This window comes from Schistocerca serialis, chromosome 11 (genome assembly GCF_023864345.2).
Source record: "Schistocerca serialis cubense isolate TAMUIC-IGC-003099 chromosome 11, iqSchSeri2.2, whole genome shotgun sequence".
NCBI lineage: Eukaryota > Metazoa > Arthropoda > Insecta > Orthoptera > Acrididae > Schistocerca > Schistocerca serialis.
In genome coordinates this window covers 153,936,672-153,959,530 of record NC_064648.1, presented here as the reverse complement: position 1 = coordinate 153,959,530, position 22,859 = coordinate 153,936,672, and the positions used below count along the sequence as shown (strand labels likewise).

General features: G+C 41.4%; 1 protein-coding gene across 2 annotated transcripts in view; it reads right to left on the bottom strand.

Moving 5' to 3' along the window:
- Positions 1–3,420: 3,420 nt before the first annotated feature.
- Positions 3,421–22,859, bottom strand: part of LOC126427015 (uncharacterized) — a 77,109-nt gene continuing 57,670 nt past the window's right edge. For both annotated transcript variants that reach the window (XM_050089164.1, XM_050089165.1), the window contains exons 5-6: positions 15,652–15,863; positions 3,421–4,646 (exon numbers count right to left, since the gene is read on the bottom strand). In XM_050089164.1, the coding sequence (XP_049945121.1) occupies positions 4,502–4,646; positions 15,652–15,863 (357 nt within the window). In that variant the 3' untranslated portion in view covers positions 3,421–4,501. The remainder of the gene's footprint in view (positions 4,647–15,651; positions 15,864–22,859) is intronic.

The following is a 22,859-nucleotide window of genomic DNA, read 5'->3' as shown; positions in this document are numbered from 1 at the left end:
TGTTGCAGAGGGTGATTCCACTGGACAACAGACGAGTGAAAATGAGCGATTTGGAGAAATGAATCACACTTAAGCCGGTGGCAGTCCAAAGGAAGGGTGTAAGTTTGGTGAATGCCTGGAGAATGTTACCACACATTGTGTGTTATGCCAGCAGTGAAGTATGGAGAAAATGGTCTTGTAGTACAACTGCGTTTCTCGTGGTGAGGGTGTGGTCCCCTTATCGTGCTTAAGAAAACTCTAAATGCAGGATGTTGTTGTTGTCTTCAGTCCTGAGACTGGTTTGATGCAGCTCTCCATGCTACTCTATCCTGTGCAAGCTGCTTCATCTCCCAGTACCTACCACAACCTACATCCTTCTGAATCTGCTTAGTGTATTCATCTCTTGGTCTCCCTCTACAATTTTTACCCTCCACACTGCCCTCCAGTACTAAATTGGTGATCCCTTGATGCCTCAGAACATGTCCTATCAACCAATCCCTTCTTCTAGTCAAGTTGTGCCACAAACTTTTCTCCCCAATCCTATTCAATACTTCCTCATTAGTTATGTGATCTACTCATCAAATCCTCAGCATTCTTCTGTAGCACCACATTTCGAAAGCTTCTATTCTCTTCCTGTCCAAACTATTTATCGTCCATGTTTCACTTCCATACATGGCTACACTCCATACAAATACTTTCAAAAATGACTTCCTGACACTTAAATCTATACTCGATGTTAACAAATTTCTCTTCTTCAGAAACAGTTTCCTTGCCATTGCCAGTCTACATTTTATATCCTCTCTACTTCGACCGTCATCAGTTATTTTGCTCCCCAAATAGCAAAACTCCTTTACTACTTTAAGTGTCTCATTTCCTAATGTAATACCCTCAGCATCACCCGACTTAATTCGACTACATTCCATTATCCTCATTTTGCTTTAGTTGATGTTCATCTTATATCCTCCTTTCAAGATACTATCCATTCCGTTCAACTGCTCTTCCAAGTCCTTTGCTGTCTCTGACAGAATTACACTGTCATCGGTGAACCTCAAAGTTTTTATTTCTTCTCCATGGATTTTAATACCTACTCCGAATTTTTCTTTTGTTTCCTTTACTGCTTGCTCAATATACAGATTGAATAACATCGGGGAGAGGCTACAACCCTGTCTTACTCCCTTCTGCTTCCCTTTCATGTCCCTCGACTCTTATAACTGCCATCTGGTTTCTGTACTAATTGTAAATAGCCTTTCGATCCCTGTATTTTACCCCTGCTACCCTTAGAATTTTAAAGAGAGTATTCCAGTCAACGTTGTCAAAAGCTTTCTCTAAGTCTACAAATGCTAGAAACGTAGGTTTGCCTTTCCTTAATCTTTCTTCTAAGATAAGTCGTAAGGTCAGTATTGCCTCACGTGTTCCAACATTTCTACGGAATCCAAACTGATCTTCCCCGAGGTCGGCTTCTACCAGTTTTTCCATTCGTCTGTAAATAATTCATGTTAGTATTTTGCAGCTGTGGCTTATTAAACTGATAGTTCGGTAATTTTCACATCTGTCAACACCTGCTTTCTTTGGGATTGGAATTATTATATGCATGCTACAAATACATTTTACACCTCTGTGCACTGTATACAGTAGAGAACCATCTTGAGATGGTGACTGACTGTATAAGCAATCTGTCATGAAGCACTGTTCACGAGGCAATTTCTGGACAATAACACTCCTGAAATGGATTGACTTACCCAGTGTCACAACCTGAACCTAATGTAATACCACTGCAATGGGTTAGACACAGCATCCGACACATTTATCTCTATAATATCCGGATGTCGAGCTTCAACTGTCGAGTGTATCAGTCAAAGATGATTGATTGTATTTTGTTTCTTGCTAAACTGCAACATGAGCGACACAAAACATCATGAGAATGGAAAATGAAAACGCTCTTTGATTAAAATACATCTATTATATTGCATATTAATATAAAATTCTAAGCAAGAAATAAATGAATTCTTTATCACGTACAGTTGGATGGGAATTTTTTTCACACTCCGAAGTTTGCTGTCTGATCTCAGAGTTCTACATCCGGGGAGTATAGAGATCACTGATCTATCGTCACCATCTTCCCCAGTTTCAGGTCTTAGGAGACAATGGGCAGCCATTCCTCAACAACATTCAGACACATTATTAAAATTGTCCCAAACAGAATTCAAACTGTCATAAAGGCAAAGGATGGAAATTCGCACTAATAGGTGTCCGAATACTTTTGATCAGAATGTGTGCAGCGTGTGTCACATCTGAAGGCAGTCCACATTTGAAATGCTGCTCGTCACCTACTACCGACCCCAAGCAGTCACTGAGGATTTCTCCGAAAACTGTTCCGTCAACGACACCAGACTGCGAAAAACACGCTCCTCGAGACTGACACAGCTGAACTCCAAGGGTGGTGTACTACAGTAATGAATGCGAGAAGATAGTTTGTACAACCTCCTACGTGTCTGCAGAGTTACACACTCGAGGCCATCAACATACGTTCGAAAAACATCTGAAGGTGTCGTATGTGTGTTTGCTCTCGGCCCATGGTGATGAAGGAATCAATATTGGGTTTAATGCCCCGTCAACACTGAGACCATTAGAGGCGGCGCACGAGCTTGGATTGTGTCAAGGATGAGGTAAGAAATCAGGACCGATTTAGGTAAATCTGGATGGCTGGAAGCGGGTTTGAGCCTTCATCCTCCTGAAAGCAAGTCCACTGTGCTAATCCCTGCACCACTTCACCCGGTTGTGGATAAGGGCACATCATTTGTGTATTCAAACGGAATCAAAAACATAGAAAATAGACAGTGCGTAATAATAATGTAGATATACATGGGGTACAAACAACTTATTTTATTTCTTTACCATTAACGAATCCTACAGTAGAGCAGGTAATTTTTTTCCGGACATCTAATACACAGTTGTGGTGAGACAGAGAGAATTTCATAATCATTCTGTGTCTTAACACAGGAGAAGCTGAAGCAGATAATGGCACCACTAATAACTTTGATTCAGTTTTGACACGTAACTGAGATAATGAGTTTCCGATCTTCTGTTTCACCCTCTCCATATAACAATAGGATCAATACATACTGTAAAAATTGTGTATGTTTTTTCCATATCTCCTAAATCATTTGACCGATTTCAATGAAACTTACCACACACGTCCCTTACTTTCAGGCAACAATCGCTATGAGGGTAAGAACCCCACCTGTCTTAGTTCAGGAGATAGCATGTAAAACAATGAGATGTGTGAATAATTGCAGCAACATGTATGGCATTTCAGTTCATTATAACTAACCAGCTGGAATAATTTCTATAAAATCTGGTAGTGAGACAGCTTGAAACCTGAGGAAGTATGTTCGAGGAATGTTATGTCTGAACTTTATCATACTTGTGAAAATGCTTTTATTAGTTGATGCTATATGATACAATGCTACATGATACAGTGCAAAGTAAGGAATACAAAGCTTATAAAATCTTTAATGTGTTTAACCCATACTGCCACACTATTTGTTACACAATGTACAGCTATGCACTCTCTCCAGTATTTGAGAAGAAGCGCATTTAGTGACGTGCAACAAACTTCCCACACAATATCAAACCTTTATATAAAATTTCTCCTTTACACCCCCCACAAGGCAATGAAAGGGGGGGGGGGAGAAAAAGGTTTATCACTCACTACATTTTTGCTGTTTATGCAGTGAAACTAAAAATTCATGACATTTAAATTTATTACTTCTTTACAGCCAACTCTGTTCGTAACACATTTAGCAGACTGTGTCCACATATGCTACTCAATGTTCCTACAAAATTATATCACTGTACAACACACAACAGTGAAGAGAGAGAGAGAGAGAGAGAGAGAGAGAGAGAGAGAGAGAGAGAGAGAGAGATGGACTACTCTAATTCTTATGGAGTTTCCAGAGATCACAAGGGCACTCAGAAAATTAAGTTAATTGCTCTTTGGAAGGAAGAAGGGGGGGGGGGGGAAAGGCATTGATTTGCAGTGCATTATTATTTGCTGCATGGGAATTAAGAGGTTGTTCATTGTTTTAGCTGTACTCAGCTGAAGACTTGGGCCATTTTTAGTATTTATTGTGTTTATTTTCGCTGTTTCTTGGTAAAGTATTTTCATTGGCATACACAAGAATTGCTGTTAGTAATTTTTTTTATTAATTTCTAATGGTGCTTTTTTCCACTGGTAAAAACAAGTTCAGGTTACAGCACACACAAAAGATGAACTTTGATTTAAATACTCGCATATGAACACTAATAAATTAAAAGCAATAAATTCTCAAGTGTATTAATTGATTCAAAAATAATAAAAGAAACAACAACTGTTTGCGAAAAAAATTGGAATGGATTTGCAGTGCATTATTATTTGCTGCATGGGAGATAAAGAGGTGTTCATTGTTTTAGCTGTATTCAGCTGAAGACTGCCATTTAATATTTATTTATTGCGTTTGAATCCAAAAGTGAGTGCAGGCCATCACTGCTGCAAGAGGTCCCGCATGTAGGAGAGCAATGCGTTGGGGCGCCCCTGCCTCTCCAGCAAGTCATTTGTTATTGACTTCCAGAAGAAATCCAGGTGGACGAGCTGACACTTGATGATGTTGCTGTCCATTACCGACATTCTGAAAATGAAATATTTGCACGTGTTATCCAATACTTTTTCCAAACATCTATTGAAGCTATCAATTTACATGATCTTTTTCCTATTTGCCCGTAACAGGTAATAACACATTTTTCTGTTTACACAATGTGACACTTTTATTATATTTAGAGATTGATTACCTTTTTCAGTTCATATAATAATAATAATAATAATAATAACAGCCTGATTGCTGAGTGGGGGCTACAAATACAAAGTTCTGTGTGTCAGTCCTAAACCATTCCTAGGTTTTCTGTCACTTATTTCTTTCACCTGTTCCGGGGTTTGTTAACCCTCGAGCAGGCATGGGACATACTCTGTACACACACACACACACACACACACACACACACACACACACAAACTTTAGCTATCTTTATGTTACCAAGATAAACATGTACGAACAAAATCACAGTTTAATCTCAGTTTAGTTAAATAGTGAATAACTTACATGAGCTAAGTCACTGTTTAATTAAACAACAATAAAATTAACTTTCATTATCTCACTCTGTTGCCATGTACAAGTGTTACCTCTCAGCAGTGACCCACTTGAAGGATTTAACAGTGCAGTTGCATCAGATTCCAGCCATCTACTTATTTGATTACTAATTATCTTGTAGACAACTGCCTCATTGTAAGATTGTGCTGCTAGATGGGAGTCCGGTTCATTTTCTTGCAGGAGCACAAGTTTCTCACCTAGTTCACCGTTTATTGTATATTACTGCTGCACACTTGGACATATGACAGCACAACTTAGCACTTTCTTAACTGAAGCAATGATGAAAGAAAAGGTATTGGCTTGCAACTGTAAAACAATGGAATGATACAAGAAAATGTTTGTGGATGGCGCACTTTATATAGGCACACCTGCTTGAGGGTTAATATGAGGTCAGCCATAATTTGGAGTCCACATTAAACTGTAGGGCTCCCTCGAGTAGCTGGGAAGTCAGTTCAGAGAGCGAAAGAAGGCAATATGACAACGCTTATAAAAGCACTATAGTGTCAACTTCATATTGGCAGTTTTACTACTACTACTACCACTACTACAGTGATTTGAAAGTAAGTTCCATTTGGCTGTAAACAAAAACTTGCATGGAAAGAGATATACATATATACACACACACCTTGAAACTACAGCTTTCTGCTATTTTTCAAAAAAGTCACCATTTAAATTTCAGCATTAGTCACTGCATTTCACTAATTTACAAATTGTCATTCACAAAATTCTGCCACTTGGGTGCCTTTCCAAGTTTGCTGTCATTGGCGAAGTTCTGCGATGCGTGCCACATAATGTGACCGAAGAGACGAAATCGTTTGGCACAAAGTCTGGGCTGTGTGGCAATGATCAAAAATGTCCCATTTGAATTGTTTCAAAATCCCTATGGAGTTCTTTGAGCACTGTGGGGACAAGCATTGTCATGCAAAAACGTAACACCATATGTCAGTGTACAGTGACTTTTATTCTGAATGGCTTGCTGAAGTGTCTTCAAAGTTTCACAGTATACAACTGAAGCAATCATCATTCCACACACCCTCGGCATCCCAAAAAGCATAGCCGTCATAGTATACCTCAATGACAAAGCTTAGCAAACTTACTTTGGCTTGTGCGGAGAATTTGTATCCCCCCATGTCATCAACTGCTGTTCCGTTCCGGCACTTACGTATGCCACCCAGTCATCCTTTACAATTCTCTTCAAAAAATCTCCTCCTGTGTTGTACCATGAAAGGAAGTCCAAGATAAAGCCCATTCATTTGGTTTTGCGAACTTCTGTGAGAAATTTCAGTAGCCACCGAGTACAGAACTTTCGATAGCCAAAGTTACTGGGGACAACCCCGTACAAACAATATGATAAATTTGCAGGAATTGTTCATACAATTCAGAGATGGTGAATCTTTGATTTTCACGAATTGTTATAAATTTTCTTGAAAAGATCATTTCTCACAACAGAAGACCTACCTCTCCTCTCTTCATCCGTTCATCCGGTAAGTTTGTTCTACCACAAAATAAAAAAAAAAAGTCTGTCACACTGCCACTCAGCACCTTCACTCATTCATCTGGACCATATACAGTTCACGGCTGATGAATGTCTGCTACTGTAACATCTTGCACTGAAACAAATCTGATTACTGTTCATACTGCGCAGGATTTATTATTACAGTGCTTGTATTTTGAGGTTATAACAAGCTAATCCACGTAAGACAGAGGTTCATAGTTTCACAGCTGGACACTTCCTGAATCAAAGAACATGCAGATGTGATGATGGTAGCACTCTCGCACAAATACTAGTGCCACGTTAGAATGACAGTTACTTTCTGAAATGGCCTCATACAACAAAACAACCACGACAACTATACCGGTTACCTATAAAATCTCACCAAAAGCACTATTTATTTCGGCAGAATGACAACTCTCCAATTAATGAGTATCGATATGATTTTAGAAGACACAGATTACATCCAGAGCAGATTCTCAACTTAAGTCAACATAATGTATCTGAAAAGAAACCCTAAAAATTATTAAATCACTTTTACTCACTTCAGAAAAGCCTGTGACTCAGTCAGTATGAAGCTGCTGTTTGAAATTCTGATGAACTGGGTTTAGACAGTGTAACCACTGCTCTAATTAAGCAAACACTAAAAGACACCCATTCTAAAGTAAAATTTAAAGGTGAAACTTCTAGAGGTTTTGAGATTGAAATTGGACTGACGGGCAGATGGTCTCTCCTCACTGTTCTGAAACTATTTTCCGGAAAAAGTATAAGAGAATGGGGAATGTCATTAAGAGAAAGCCAAATTAATGAGGGAGTTAGTTTAGGTTACGAAAGGAACAGCCTACAAATAAACTATCTAGCATTCGCAGATGACCTAGATATTTTCCAAACTTAATGAAAACAACCATTAGAAAGATAGAACTACTGAAAAAGTAGGCTTACGGAGCTCCTTCAAGAAAGACTGATCTATGACAAACATTAAGGCTGCCTCCATGATGGTGAAAACTAAATATGGAAAAACTGGGAGAAGTAACTGAACAAGAGATTTTGAAGAAAGAATCCATTGAAGCAAAAGTTCATAAGATGGAAACAGCGTACTACCTCAGTACACTTGTGTGTAACAAGAAAGCAGTGTACCTCAATGCAAAACTTAACAAATTGTAGTCGGGCCACAGGGACTGCTGCAACCCCTTATAAGTCTTACATTTTTGCACCTTTTTTGCATGGCTCCTGACCAAAAGATAATCTCAACATTTGTTTAAAGTTTTTTGAAAGATATCACATACTAACAGAATCATTATATTTTGAAAACTGGAAAATTCAGAAGTAGGAAAAAAGTTTGTAATTGCAATAAATCAGAATTTATTATAAAATAAATGTAGAAAACTATTTCATTGAATTTACACAATTTTTTTCATTGAGCAAAATTTGTCTGTGTGGTACTGCTTGAAACAGTCAGGTAGACAATCCTACACTACATTCTTCACACCACCATCTGGTCTCCCTGGAAGTTATCTTATTTTGCCTCCACAATTTGGAAATTGTTGCTGCTGCATAGTGGTTCATTTCTGTTTCTGTTTATGACATTTGCGTCAATTAAGACACTTCAACAGTCAAATTCAGTGTTTTTGACATTCGAAGGTGCCAAGACATCACTTAAGCCTTCGAAGAGCGTTAACTGATGTTGATCATCATCATTTACTCACACAACAACATTGCTTTGTGACTCCTGCTGTTGTTGTATTCTGCCTCTGCCTTGTTGAATGGGAGCTTCACACTCTTCTAATACATCTGATGGCCCATTTTCATTTTCGTAGCACTCATTACCTTCCAAATAACTGATATGAGTCAGTGAAACTGCCAATAATGTAATTGTGATTCCTAAACACAATGACTGAGCATTATAATTACCATCTATTCCAGAAGAACGATTTTCAGTTTCAAACCCATCACCACCATCAATTTCAGATCCAGATTCTTCGATCAGCCTCAGAATTCCCTCTTCAGTCAAACTGTCCCCCATTTTACAACAAACGTTTGTGTTAAAGAGAACTACAGAAGCACACTGCAACAACGAATGCGCGGGAATTGTTTTGGTGCCTTTTTTGAGTCACATAGTGCTTACAGGAGGCAGAAACACCATCTAGCAGTCGTCCGATGTACTGCAAGTACAAAAAACTCTATTCCAGACGTCATCGCACAGATATAATGTGCAGCAACCTGCAATAAAACTCAAGGAGGCGGCACTCGGAAATTCTCCGAGTGCCAACTGTTAGAGCATTAAATGTGCGCTCATAGTTTCTAAGGGCAGTGACCGGAATATGTTAACACTTTAATGATTCGCCCATACACACTTTATGCAGCAGAATATTTAACTCTGAACAAAAAGGTGACACTGGAAGCACTAGAAACCACTGAAAGAAAATAATATATAAAATTTTGGGAGTTTATAACTACACAACAGATGACATAAGTGAGCGTTATAAACACAGTGAAAAAAATTAAAGACGTGATTAGGAAAAGAAGAATGGTTTTCAATGGCCACATCGAAAGAATGAATCCCAACAGACTGACAATAAGACTTCACTTATTTTGGTAAATTAAAGATGGAAAAGACATTGGAAGACACATAAGCAAACCCTGTTTCTCTCCATGACTGCCACTCAGAAAGAAACTGCAAGATTCCAAAGGTCGCCATGAAAAACCCAAGAGAACATTAGAGCCACTTGGACAGAAAAGGTATGAGAGAAATATCAAGAAATAATGAGAGAAATGTGCAAGAAAACAAAGAAGAAACAAAATAAATTTAGTCCATAGCAGCTCATATGTAGAAAAAGAAGAAGAAATAAAATAGCACAAGAGGCCAAGGCAGATGACCTGAACCACTTGGCCTTTATCAAAGCTAAAATTCTGCAGAGAAAGGCATATGGTCTAAAGCCATCTTCCCTATAGCAGATACTTATCACAGTAGAGTGAGATTTACATATGGTTCCTAAGGGTCCATGTTGAAACTGACAATGGTTTTGCAATAAGTCCACGAATTTTAAACTGTAAAATTATTACTCACCAGTTCTGAACTGGCCTCAGTAAGACTCTAGCCACAGCACCACCTACACTATCTGTTTGATATTTTTATTTTCTAAATAAGCCAAACTGTTTTACGAAACTTTATTTGAAACTTTCTGGCAGATTAAAACTGTGTGCCAGGCCATGACTAACTCAGGACCTTTGCCTTCATGGGCAAGTGCTCTACCATCTGAGCTATCCAAGCACAACTCACGACCCATCCTGACAGCTTTACTTCCACCAGTACTTCGAGGAGACGAGGAAGCTGTTCGAAACGAGGACACCTGCACGATTGGCTGATACTACCTCCTAACATTAGCAAATATAACCTTGCTATGTTGGTACTGTGAACGGCTGAAATAAAGGGAAAACGACAGCTGTTATATTTCCCGAGTACATGAAACTCCACTGCACAATTTTAACTGATGGCATCATCATCTCGGGTATTCCAGAGGTAAAATATTTTCCCATTTAGATCTTTCAAGAGCATGTTATCAAGAAAAACAGATATGGTACTCCACGGGTTGGAGCTTGAAATATTAGGCCCCCTAATTAGGTAAGTTGATTTGTGAATTTAAAGGGTAATAGGTAGGTCGAAGTTAGATACAGTAGAAATTTGATAGTAGGACAACAAAGAAGGAAAAATGGAACACAGACAGAAGGGGGGGGAAAAAAAAAAAAAAAAAAAAAAAGGTCGCCAGACAGAATTCTGTACAGGGCAAATCAAACTTTACACTGCAAAACATTTTGATGAGTAGATGTGGACTGATGATAATTTACTGGTTATGACTGGAGAATAAAAGTGAAGAAATTGGAGAAAGGTACAAAATTAAGGAGATACACCTGGAAAAAAAAAAAACAGAGGTTATGATGTATCTTTGGGACCTGAAATAGTCAAGGCAGAAGAGGATGAAATAGGCAGAAAGACAAGGCCACAAAGAAATGTTGGACAACCCAAAAGGTATTACTATATGTAAATTAAAACATTTTACTTTTCCTGCTGTAGTGGGTATTGACTAAATGCTTATCTTGGCTGTGATGATCCATTCACAGTGCTGTTTGCAATAGTTCAATTATATCGCTATTTTCATGTTCATTATTAGACATTTTGTTGACAACTCTGTACCCACCTGACTAGAAATCATGTTCTTCCTGCCACCACACTTCAATTCTTGTTATTACCAACTTCAATTTCTATTATCTTTTTACATTCTCTGACCTACTTAAATTATCGAAGTCTCTAATATCCGCAGTACAGCCCACATAACCCCTCACCCCCAAATGACAACATTCTTCTTCATAGCAGTACCTGCCTGGAAATCCAAATGGGGGACTCCTTTACCTCCTGGATATTTTATCCAGCGGGATACCATCATCATCATTAAGCTGTACAGTGGAGCTGCATGTCATCAGAAAATATAATGACTGTAGTTTCCCCTTCCCTTGAGTCACTCACAGTACAAACATAGCAAGACTACCCTCGCTAATGCTACAAGAGAAGATTGGGCAATCATGACTTGCCTCTGCAAACACTGAAAAGGCTCTTTTGAGATACCACATACCAGCATTAAAAATGAAGTTTGTGTAAATGAAATAGCCACATATCTTGCCAACACGACTCAAGGATCTTTGATTTCTTATATACAACCTAACCGAAAGCATGTGAACACACATTGTTGTTGTGGTCTTCAGTCCTGAGACTGGTTTGATGCAGCTCTCCATGCTATTCTATCCTGTGCAAGCTTCTTCATCTCCCAGTACCTACTGCTAACTACATCATCCTGAATCTGTTTAGTGTATTCATCTCTTGGTCTCTCTCTAGTATTTTTACCCTCCACACTGCCCTCCAATACTAAATTGGTGACCCCCTGATACCTCAGAACATGTCCTACCAAGCGATCCCTTCTTCTAGTCAAGTTGTGCAACAAACTTCTCCACAATCCTATTCAATACCTCCTCATTAGTTATATGATCTACCCACATGTTAGTGGACATTTAATAAGGGGTATGCCCATACTTTGCCTTTATGTCTGCTTGAACTCTACCAGGGACACTTTGAATGAGACCTCAACATGTCTGTGGTGGAATGGGAGCCCGTTCTTTCTAAAGAGCTAAAAACTAGAAAAGATATTGAGTTATGTCAGATTCTAGGGTCTGGAGCCAAGACGTGTGATGTTGGATGTCAGCGTCAGGAGCAAAGGCGAAATTCTAACTTGCTCCAAAGCAGTTCCACTGGATTCAAGTCTAGACACTGGGCAGGCTAGTCCATTTCAACAATGTTACTGTCCACAAACCACTGCCTTAGAGAAGCTGTTTTATGACAGTGTAGTGTCATGCTGATACAATACTCCCGGAACCATTACTGTACACAATGAGGTAAATTGTGTTCATATCACCCATATTTTATTGTCTCCATAAGTGCAATAAGGGGATCACACCCTACCCACAAAATCACACACCCATATTTTACCACCACCACCACTACCACCTCTGTACTATACACAATAACAGGCAACTTTTTCCAGGCATTCAAATCCTAACCCTTTCACTGTATTGTCACATAGCACGATCTGTCACTCCAAATCACTCATTTCCAGTCATTCACTGTCCAATGGCATCGATCTTTGCACCATCTCTAGCCTTACTCAGCTTCCGACAGAAAGCTGCTCAACAATTTTACTCTGTTCTTTTAATTCACTACACACAGTCATTGTGCTAGTAAGTAACAGTCGACTTGGGTAGTTTCAGAAGGGTTGAAATGCCCTAATGGACTTATTGCTGAGAAGACATCCAACTGAGGTCACTGAGCTTCCTGACTGACCGTTTCTGCTGTTACTACTTCTCTACCTCCCACCTCCTTTTACATTGGCAAATCAGCTGTCCAGATACTTTTTATCAGATAGTGTACTTACTCTCCAGTATATACATTCCTTAGTCATTCTGGAGCTCTCTACTCCTTTACTCTTTCATTTCCCCTGACCTGTGAGGGCAATTGCCAGAGCATATTTTGCACTCTGTAGTGCAGACACGGGGCATTTAAGTCTGCTCTTATTTAAATCACCGCCACCAGGGTGGTAAGCATGCCACAGAATTTCTTGAGAGTTTTTGGGGAAACAGTGAGACTGCTGACTAACAATTAGGCTACACATTAATCATTACAATACAAAACCTTTCATTGTGTGATATTTTCTGGAACTCTTCAGGGCAGACTGTTTCCAATGCCATTTCACTCAAGTTGTTTACAAAAGGGTCACTGTCATCATCATCAACATCATAGTCATTCTCATTTTCACTCAAACATTCCTCTAATAGCTCTACATCTCTTCCTCATAAAGGGCTATGTGTGAAGAGCTAGCCATTTCACACCTAGCAACTTGAATGTACTAATTGCAACCTTTACCTCAACACAACTGCTACAGTTCAACAGTGACTTAAAACAGACCATGCAGCATTCATGCCTAGCACAGTCAGATTTGAGAATGGAGCACATGAGCGCTACAAAAAATCGTGTCTAATAGAGCTGAGCATCGGAGTGAAAAAACAAAATTTGCAATGCCGAGCACCACTTGCCTTCGGATTGGAAAGTCTTAAATTACAACTATAGCCTTTTGTCAAATCTATTCTGGAATTTTCTGGTATTATTTAAGGAAAACTGAGATGGAAAGGTGTAGAAAAAAGAACAATAATTACAGCTCAACTACACTTACGCAGCTAAGAGTTCGTTTATATAAAAGCCTTCAAAAGTTGAGCTTGTAACATAAAGATCATTATAAATCACCTTCTGTTTTCAAACGATCCTGCTGACATATGCTACCACTGCCAGCAGTCAGTTTACACCATAGTGCCATTTTCATTACCTCTGTAAGATTTGCAGCGAGTGTACAGGCCCAGCAGTTGCACCTCCGGTGAGTGAAAGCAAAACACAGATGAAAACTGTGACGTGTACTTTCAACATTAACAGGACTATTTGGTTCCACTCCAGTAGAAACATTACCAATAATTCTGGGAATGTATACTGTCAATATAATCATTAGGTGCAGAGCTGCACATAGTGGTTGCAGAAAGAGGGTGTCGAGGGAGTGAGGCAGATCACTGGCACTAAATCGGAAATAAGGTTCAATTAATTCAACTTGTCATCAGTCTGGTGAGGGTGTGTTCAGAAGAATTACTCCCCTACATCTGGACAGAACCTCAAGTGTAATCCTTCAGGTGTTTAACTCACGAATACTGAGCTTTTGAGGCAACTAAAATTTATCGATACTGGATGTCGGCTTCACCTCTTAATCTAATGGCAATGCGGTGTGTGATGTCACACGTACACACACAGCAAGAGAACAGAACACTAATAATATTTCTTCTTTGTATTAGTTTTAGGATTATAGATTGTGGCGACAGCCTGAACTGAGTGTAGTTTGAGGTGGAAGCTTTTTTAATAGCTTTTGACATCACCCATACAGCCAGCCCCAGTACCACAAGAAAACGAAAATGTGTCAATCTATAGAATAATGATTGTTTCTTTTTGACCCCCCTCTTGTGTAAGTTCCTCTACAATCACTAAGTTTTGCTGCAAGTACGGACCCTATTTCAAGTAAGTTTTGCTGCAAGTACTGACCCTATTTCAAGGTCTAATTTGTCCCCTCGATTAGTCTCATCATCTACAAACACACTTACTGCTCTGACTTTTTGTTCAGTTACCCGACTTGTGTTACCACAGCTCACTTCAGTGGAACAGCTTACTAATGCTAAAGTCACTAGAAATGAAACACTTGCTTAGCACATGAAGCCAAAGGGAATGACATGGGAGTGGCCAGCTTAAGGAAAGTACATAAAACAAGACACGTGACTTAGTAACAACAGCCATCTGGAGCACAAAGTGACAGACTTCTAGTTAACGGGGTTGCCATCAAAGCCACAACTGATCACAATTAGTTCACCCACGCCTTTTGTTCAGTTCAACACTGTTACACAGCCCCAGTAAAATAACTGGTGTCTAGGGAAACCAACTTTTTAAACCTCAGTGTTACTCAACCTGTTTGCTCATTTAATGAGATCAATATCTTTTGTAATGTAGTATAAAATACATATTTCAGTAAATTTTTGTGAGATTCAGTACAAAACATGGAAAAAAACCACAATCTAAAGCTGCACTGCTTCTACACAATTTCTTTTACATTGCTCATCACCTATGAATACAAAGCTGCAACTGGCACAAATTATACTATCAGGACTTTGGTTGCATCACTTCACTGAGCATAATGGCAAGAGGCTTCACTGAGTAGCTTTAAAAAAAAAAAAAATCCAGCATCTACATACCAAGTTAAGGAGAGGGAGGTCTTACAGAACTGCTGCTCAACTCACTCCAATCAGAATATCCCCGTCATTTTGTTTCCTACATCCCTGCAGCCTTTCCATTTTAATCCTTTCCAATTCCTCCTCCTCCTCTCCCCCTCTTTTTCTCCAACTTCTTCCCCTTTTTATTTCATTTTCCCCACCTCATTTTCTCCATGGCACAAAAATTACACACGCACTGAAACAGTGCCCAAAACACTCATCCCAGCTGCCATTTCCTGGCTACACCACAGCATACAGCTATGCCTCCTCAGGTGTCAAGTTACTTGACACTTGCAGATGGTTATCTGTCACAATTATCATTGTTTCTACATGTAAGACATTATAAAGTCTGAAGCTAGCAGATTACAATCCCCTAAAGTGATCTCAATATAACACGGCATTTAAGATGACGACTACACTGAATGTGCAAGTAACCATGTTTGCTCTCACATTTGAATGAGTCTGACTGTCATTCACTCTGATCGCTGTATACAGTGACCGCTTCCACCGTGTTTTGCATTTTACACCTGACCGATCTCTGTCTGTGGCAGGTGCGGAGCCTCCCGAAGACAGCGTGGAGACAGGTGGCAGCCTACGTACCGGGGAAGCTCCTGCTGCAGACAGTAGATGTGACGCAGCAGCCTGCCGTAGAAGGCCGGGTCTTCGGCGTCGGCCCGAGCTGCGGAGGACGCGCAGTCTCCCAGCATTTGAAGCGACAGGTACAGCTGCCTGGGAGGCAGCTCCGAGTACGACATGGGGCCCGGCGGTAACTTGTTGAAGCACTCTGGCCGTAAACGCGTCACGTACTTCACCTGCAATGTCACATTACAATATGTATGAATCAAGTCATGCCATCTGTACGTCACCTCTCACATCCAGATGGCTGCACTGTGTACGGTCAGTAACACGTAGCGCGCTCTCTCTCTCTCTCTCTCTCTCTCTCTCTCTCTCTCTCTGACAGCAGTGGTGACAACTATTCAGATGTACAAATCTGTGGTGTATAGGGCCCATTCTGAAGTCTGGTATGTGTGTTTCGAAGCATTAAGAAATAGAAAAATTGTACTAAAATAAAACATAAAATATTGTGCTAAAACTTCTTACATGACTGACACACACACACACACACACACACACACACACACACACACACACACACTGTACAAGCACATGACAGCACATGGATTTAAGTACTTGTTAATGAGGCTAACAATGGCATATCTAACTTGGCCACTGAGACAACCCTACCACCTCCTCCCAGAGCAGCCCACTTATGGCTTATAAAAGAAACAAACTTTTAATGAATTAATGCATCACAGAAGTGACACAAAAGTTGTTGGCAAATCATTGGGATACAATACAACCTTTTTGCTTACTTTTGTAAGTATGCACAACAACACAACACCCCACTAGATTTACAATGGTTACATAATGCTATGGTTCAAATGGCTCAGAGCACTACAGGACTTAACATCTGAGGTCATCAGTCCCCTAGAACTTAGAACTACTTAAACCTAACTAACCTAAGGACATCACTCACATCCATGCCCGAGGCAGGATTCGAACTTGCGACCGTAGTGGTCGCACGGTTCCAGACTGAAGCGCCTAGAACCGCTCAGTCACACCAGCCGGCTTACTGCTTCGCGCACTATACCTTTACGTACTCAAGCTTGGGCACGAGCATAAACATTCTGCAGTGGCATGAACTCTACTAACTTTCACCAATTGAAAAGGGGCCAAGTTGAAGACACTTTAACAGCTCATGACGAATGTCCCCTTGAAGAACAATGTGGCACAATCTGACTTAAAAGAAGGGGGTCAGTTAGTAGGGTACATCCTGTGGCATCACCAGTTTGGTAATGTGAGGAAGGGGGAGGGGGAAAAATTGCAGAGGGAGACCAGGGCTTGACTACAGAAAGCAGGTTCACATGGATGTAGGGTGCAATAGTTACACAGAGATGAGGCAGCTTCCACAGGATATGCTAGCACGGAGAGCTGCATCGAACCACTTGTCATACGACCACTACAATGGCACACTCACTGTTCATGTAAGAGACTGTAGCTGGCATGACATGTTTCAGGGATTACACAACCCAACACACAAAATTAAGTAGCTGATCTTTTAGGTCTTCGTAGCTTCTTCAGATCGTGAGAAACTGCAGTGTCACTCCCAATCTTTTGCTTGATACTAAAATGGATATCAGTTTTCCCACACAGCATTTGCCAAGACCACTTGGAATTTGTGAACACACAACTACTGCAGCAGCAACAACAACAACAACAACAACCACCACCACCTTGGTGGGGTTGGAAGCTCCTGCTCATTTTTTCCTGTATTTGCAAATTAAATGTGGGTTTTTAAACCTACACTTTCCACAAATCATGATGTATTTAACACACACACACACACACACACACACACACACACACACACACACAAGAAAGTACATAAACTGTAAAGCTGAAATTGAACAGGTTGGTTTCTGTGTTTGTTTCCAACTTTAAAGTATGTCATATTCCACAAATTTGCTGGAATATTGCCCACAATTCCCAAGTTTTCATACAAAAAACCGAGCTTTAGGAAAAACCTATGTTGCTGCACTCACTAAATGCTATATTTCTCATTTGTGTGATACCGGGTGAGGGCAAAAAAAAAAAAAGCTACAAAGGCAAATAAAATTGCATGCTCCCAAGCTATGAACAGATAAAAAAGCCAAAGTGAACAATTCAATCTTTACAATTAATGTAGTTTTAAGACATAAAATGAGACGTACTGAATATGACGTGTCTAAATGTTTCAGGAAAACAGGATTACATTGTGTTTGAATACAGCACAGTTTTAACCAAATTAACAAAATAGCAACAGCCTGAGGTATCAGAATTATGGTCACAAAACAATAACTTTAAAATGAAAACTAGGAAAGTTGTCATTTCCACTTTCCATCTTGGTCTTGCTCATATCTTTCACCACAAGGCAACTTACTAACAAACTACTACTGTAATTGTTACAATATAATGGCTAACCTGAAAATTATAATATGCCAGTGAACAGAGTAGAATTCTACCTTTAAACTGGGGTAAAGCGGCCACTCAAAGGAAAATTGAAGTTCACGACACCACGATAACTGATGGCTCGCCATGTACAATTTTTAGTAAAAAGGAAAATAATGTACAAGAACTACTCATTTTTCTGAAGACAAATAGTTACCGCTTTTCCCTACCTAAGGAGGTAATGTGGCTAGCTAAAATTTACCATGGAAGTAGGAAAGGACAAAATACTGTTATTTCTAGATGGTCTGGTCACAAGGGATGGCAAAAACCTGGGACACAACATGTATCAAAAACTGACATCCACGGACTGGTACCTGCAGAAACTATCAAACCACCACAAGAGCCTGGAAAAAGGTATGATTTAATATGCTCTTAATACAAGCAATATGTGAGCCGCTGCACCTCAGATGTGAAATGCAACACTTGAAAAGTGTTCTGAGGAGCAATAAGTATTCCACAAATTATATTAGAAATGTAACAGAGCCAAACACTCGGCAAAGTAAGAAATCAGAAAAATAAATGTCTGAAACGGCCTTTCTGCCACATTCCCAGAGTGACGGACAGAATCGACCGTATGGTGTGGAAACACGGCTAAAGACTAATTTCAAACCGACAAGGAAGATCGAAGAGTGTCTTAGATCGGCAAAGGAGAAAAGGGACCCACTTGCATTGTCGGCAATAAACCGCATACCACGCACATGCGGAACAGTTTATGTCAGAATGACTCGACGATCAAGCAACACCAGGATCAAATAACATAAGCAACACTGCAGGTTGGGGCAGGTGGAGAAATCGGCTATGGCAGAGCACGCTGAGCGAGACCGACCACGTAATAAAATTCGCCGACACGGAAATTCTGGCTGTAGAGAAGCACTATCGTACCCGCTTGTTCAGAGAAGCTGTAGAAATACAAAACACACAAATAGCTTCAACAAGAAAGCGGAAAGTCTTCAAGTAAACGGATCCTGGCTTCCCATACTGCAGCGACGACTGTCGCAGGTAGCAAGAGGAGAACCGCACCGGAAATTACCACGGAGAAGCCCTCGCATGTCGGTGCACCAGGTACATACAGTCTGCGGCCGCGAGCTCAGCTCCAGTTCACCACCAGCAATGGAGGGTGAAACTTTGACAATGCCAGCCATTCCTGCTGGCGAAACGTCAGTAAAATCATCAGACGAATATCGGCTGAAGAACTCGAGACAGAAGCCAATAGGCAGTTTGTCAAATTAAATTTCCCGAAGAATTCCCAGTTTACCAGATAAGTCACCATCTGGATATGAGACAGGGAGAGACTTTATTACCACACCTGGACCTGCCATAAAGCATAACAATCGCTGACTGCAGACAGTTGAGAAACAACCCTCACACAACAGAGGTCCACAGGCGTACTGTCGGTGCTGTTTCGGATATGCACAATATTTCCTTAAGTGACCCTGTTATCATCAGGCTCCGATGTCTCCTTCAGAAACCGTATGTTCCTTTCCGATCATTTTAATTAAAAAGTTACTGCGACTGGTCAAGTCATCTTCACCGCAAGTGAGCGAGTCAAAGGTTGAGCAAAAGATGAACTACAACTGGTATACCGGCTCGATAATTTGGACAGCCCGCCCAAAGACGTGGACATAGACAACAGCTGCTAGGTGGTGCCCCTATAACCTGCGAGTGCTGCTGTCGCCGTCACTGCTCTACGTGTGGGCCGCGACTTCCACGCTATCCTACTGGCACTCATGGGGGCCCTAGAAAGCCGGCAGCGCAGTGGCTCAGAAGCCAGTCCTGTTTTGACTGCACTCTTGTGTTGTTCATAGTATGCACTGTTGTTGGTTCCTGGTCTCGCTAAGTCTAGACTCTCGATCTGGTTTACTCTTCGGACTTTTACACCGACGTATATGTTCCTGGTTTTTGTCTTCGTTGTTGTCCATAGCTGTCATCCTCTGGGGTTTTGCAACTCACCGTCGATGCCCTCGGCTGGTTGCAACTGTGGTCACGTCCCAGACTGTCCTGCCCACCCTTATTTCCACTATTTAACAATACCGAGGAGGATTGGGAAACGTATTTACAGGGGCTGGAACACTGCGCCACTTTTCAGGTTTCTGATTACCATCTCCAACAATAGCTCTTCCTTTCTTGGGCTTCCCCGGAGACCTTTTTCTTACTTAAGAAATTAGCTCCCCTCCCACACCCTGTTGCACTCACTTTCGAGAAAATGTGTTCATTATTGTTGACCTATAATTCATAACTGTTGTATGTGGTTTCATTGCACCTAGAGTTACATCAGTACTAGAAACAAGTGGACCAGTCTTATCGATCGTGGGTGACGGATATGCAAGGGTCCGAGTCATTGCAATTTTACCTTTGCCAACCTGTCCTGCAAAACTTCATATGGCGATTCCCTGATTCGTGACAAAGTGGTTCAATTGGCTCCCAATCCAGACGTTTGCACTGAAGCCCTCAAGTTTTCTTTGACGACATACTGAAAATCGGACTCTCTTTCGAGATGGTGCAGGCAGCAAATGGACATCTTAAGACCTGCACCCAGATCGCTGCAGTTCAACTGCTGCCACAGGGACAGAATTCTCACCAGCCATCATCCCAACGGTGGCAGTGTGATTCATTACTTTTGGATGTGCCAATGACCTCTGAGCAGATAGTGCACCCGTTTTGGCACAACCACCAGGTCTGCCTTCTTGTCCTGATGTTTTGTGAGGCACCAATGGCAGACTACCCCAATTGTTGGGTACACTCCATTTGTGTAGCAAGGATTGACATCTCTGAACTGTCTGCCATCAGATCAGTCTAACCATTCCCCCTACTTGTGTCTGCGGATGGTGCACGAGCTTCAGGCCACCACTGGCCAGGACAATCCTTGCACCCACAACTCGTTTACTGATCTCACAACTACTCGTCAGGACGTTCGTTTCCAACTAGACACGGGAGCCCCAGCTTCCCCCGTCAATCTCCCGACATTACTCAGCGTCGGTCCTGCCCTCTCGCAAGTTGGTTGCATGTGGTGACTGCACTAGACTCCTCAGAGGTCAATTCAGCACTATGGCCACCTACAAGAGGGTTACACAGCTGCTAATGCTGCATGTTGTCAACAGTCATTCCTCTGGCACCAATTTCGGCCTGGATGCTGTCTCACTGTTTGGGTTCTCCATCACAAAGTTCAGGTCATCTCGGACACAGTCCCCTTCCAGGAACTTGGTGACCGTTGTGCCTCTTCCGAATCTGAGCCTGGCTTGAGGTGCGCCACCTATTTTGAGGCACATATTTCTTTATGTTTAGATGTGGTGCCCATTTCTGTCACGCACGTACTCTCTTCCAGTCTCCTTGCGGACAGCCATTTAAGCTCTAATTCTATTGCCTTCACGACGTTCGGGTCATAGGACTGGTCAAAACTAGTGCTCGGGCCACATCCCCCGTCGTAGTCCAAAGTCAAATGGTTCCGTCTGGCTTTGTGGAGATTTTATGTCAACGATCAATGACCAAGCTCTAGGAGAAACCTATCCCATACCACATGAAAACGATTTCCTCTTGATATTAATGTTTTTCTAAAATAGACATTGCTGAAGCTTGCTTACAGATGCCACTAGATGAGAAATCGCAACATGTTGTAGTCATAAATATGCCTTTTGGCTTATACAAATACAAGCATTTGCCTTTTGGGATCTCTTCCGCTCCAGTGATCTTCCCAAGATACCTGGAACAGTTAACCATGTCCATCCCAGCTTGTACCAATTACCTGGATGACTTAATTGTTACACATACTAGGTGCCAAGACCACCTGCGTAACCTACATACCCTCTTTACTACACTCTGGGATGCAGGGCTCAAGTACCGTCTGCACAAATGCCAGTTTTTCCGGGAACATGTGGTCTACCTGGCCCACTTGCTCCCCATAGACGGGAGTCAGCCCACTTGCCATAACGTTTCTGTTACTGACTCTCTCCCACATACCCAAAACCTCTAGGAGTTGCAGGCTTTTTTGGAGGAGTAAATTATTATTATTCTAAGTTCCTCCTGCAGGCAGCACACATTGTGCAGCCCCTCAAACATGTGAAAGAAAGACATGCCATTTCAGTGGTCAGCGGCCTGTGAGCGGGCCTTCACACAGCTGAAGCACATGTTACTTCTGCACACTGCCTTAACCCCTCTTTCTCTCATCACGCCCCCTTGTTTTGGTTGCGGATGCTTCTCCCTATGGCATTGGTGCAGAGCTGGCACATCGTAATGATGATGGTACGGAGCAATCTATCACCTATGACCCAGAACACTGATGCCTGCCCAACACAATTATTCCCACATCGAGAAAGAGGCATTGGCAATCATCTTTGCCTTGAAGAAATTCCAAGTGTATGTATTTGGGTCGTGGTATACACTCGTTACAGACCATAAACTGCTCGTAGCACTCCTTGGGTCACAATCTCTGCTTCCAGAGCGGACGGCCCAGAGGCTACAGCGTTGAGCCCTTTTCCTTAGCTCCTACAATTACACCATCACATGCAAGCCTACTGAACAACATGCAAATGCAGATTTCCTCTCACGTTTACTCCCAGGACCAGACGCAGTGTTTAACCAACTGGAGCTCTCCTGTTTTCACATCGATGTGGAATGACAACACACCTAGGATGGGTTTCCCATCACTGCTACTCGTGTGGTGGTGGACACGTGCTGTGACCATCTTGTGGCATGTCGCACACTGTGTCCTCCGTGGGTGACCCACTTTTTTTTAAAGTCATATGGTCCCGAGCTCTAGGCCTCTG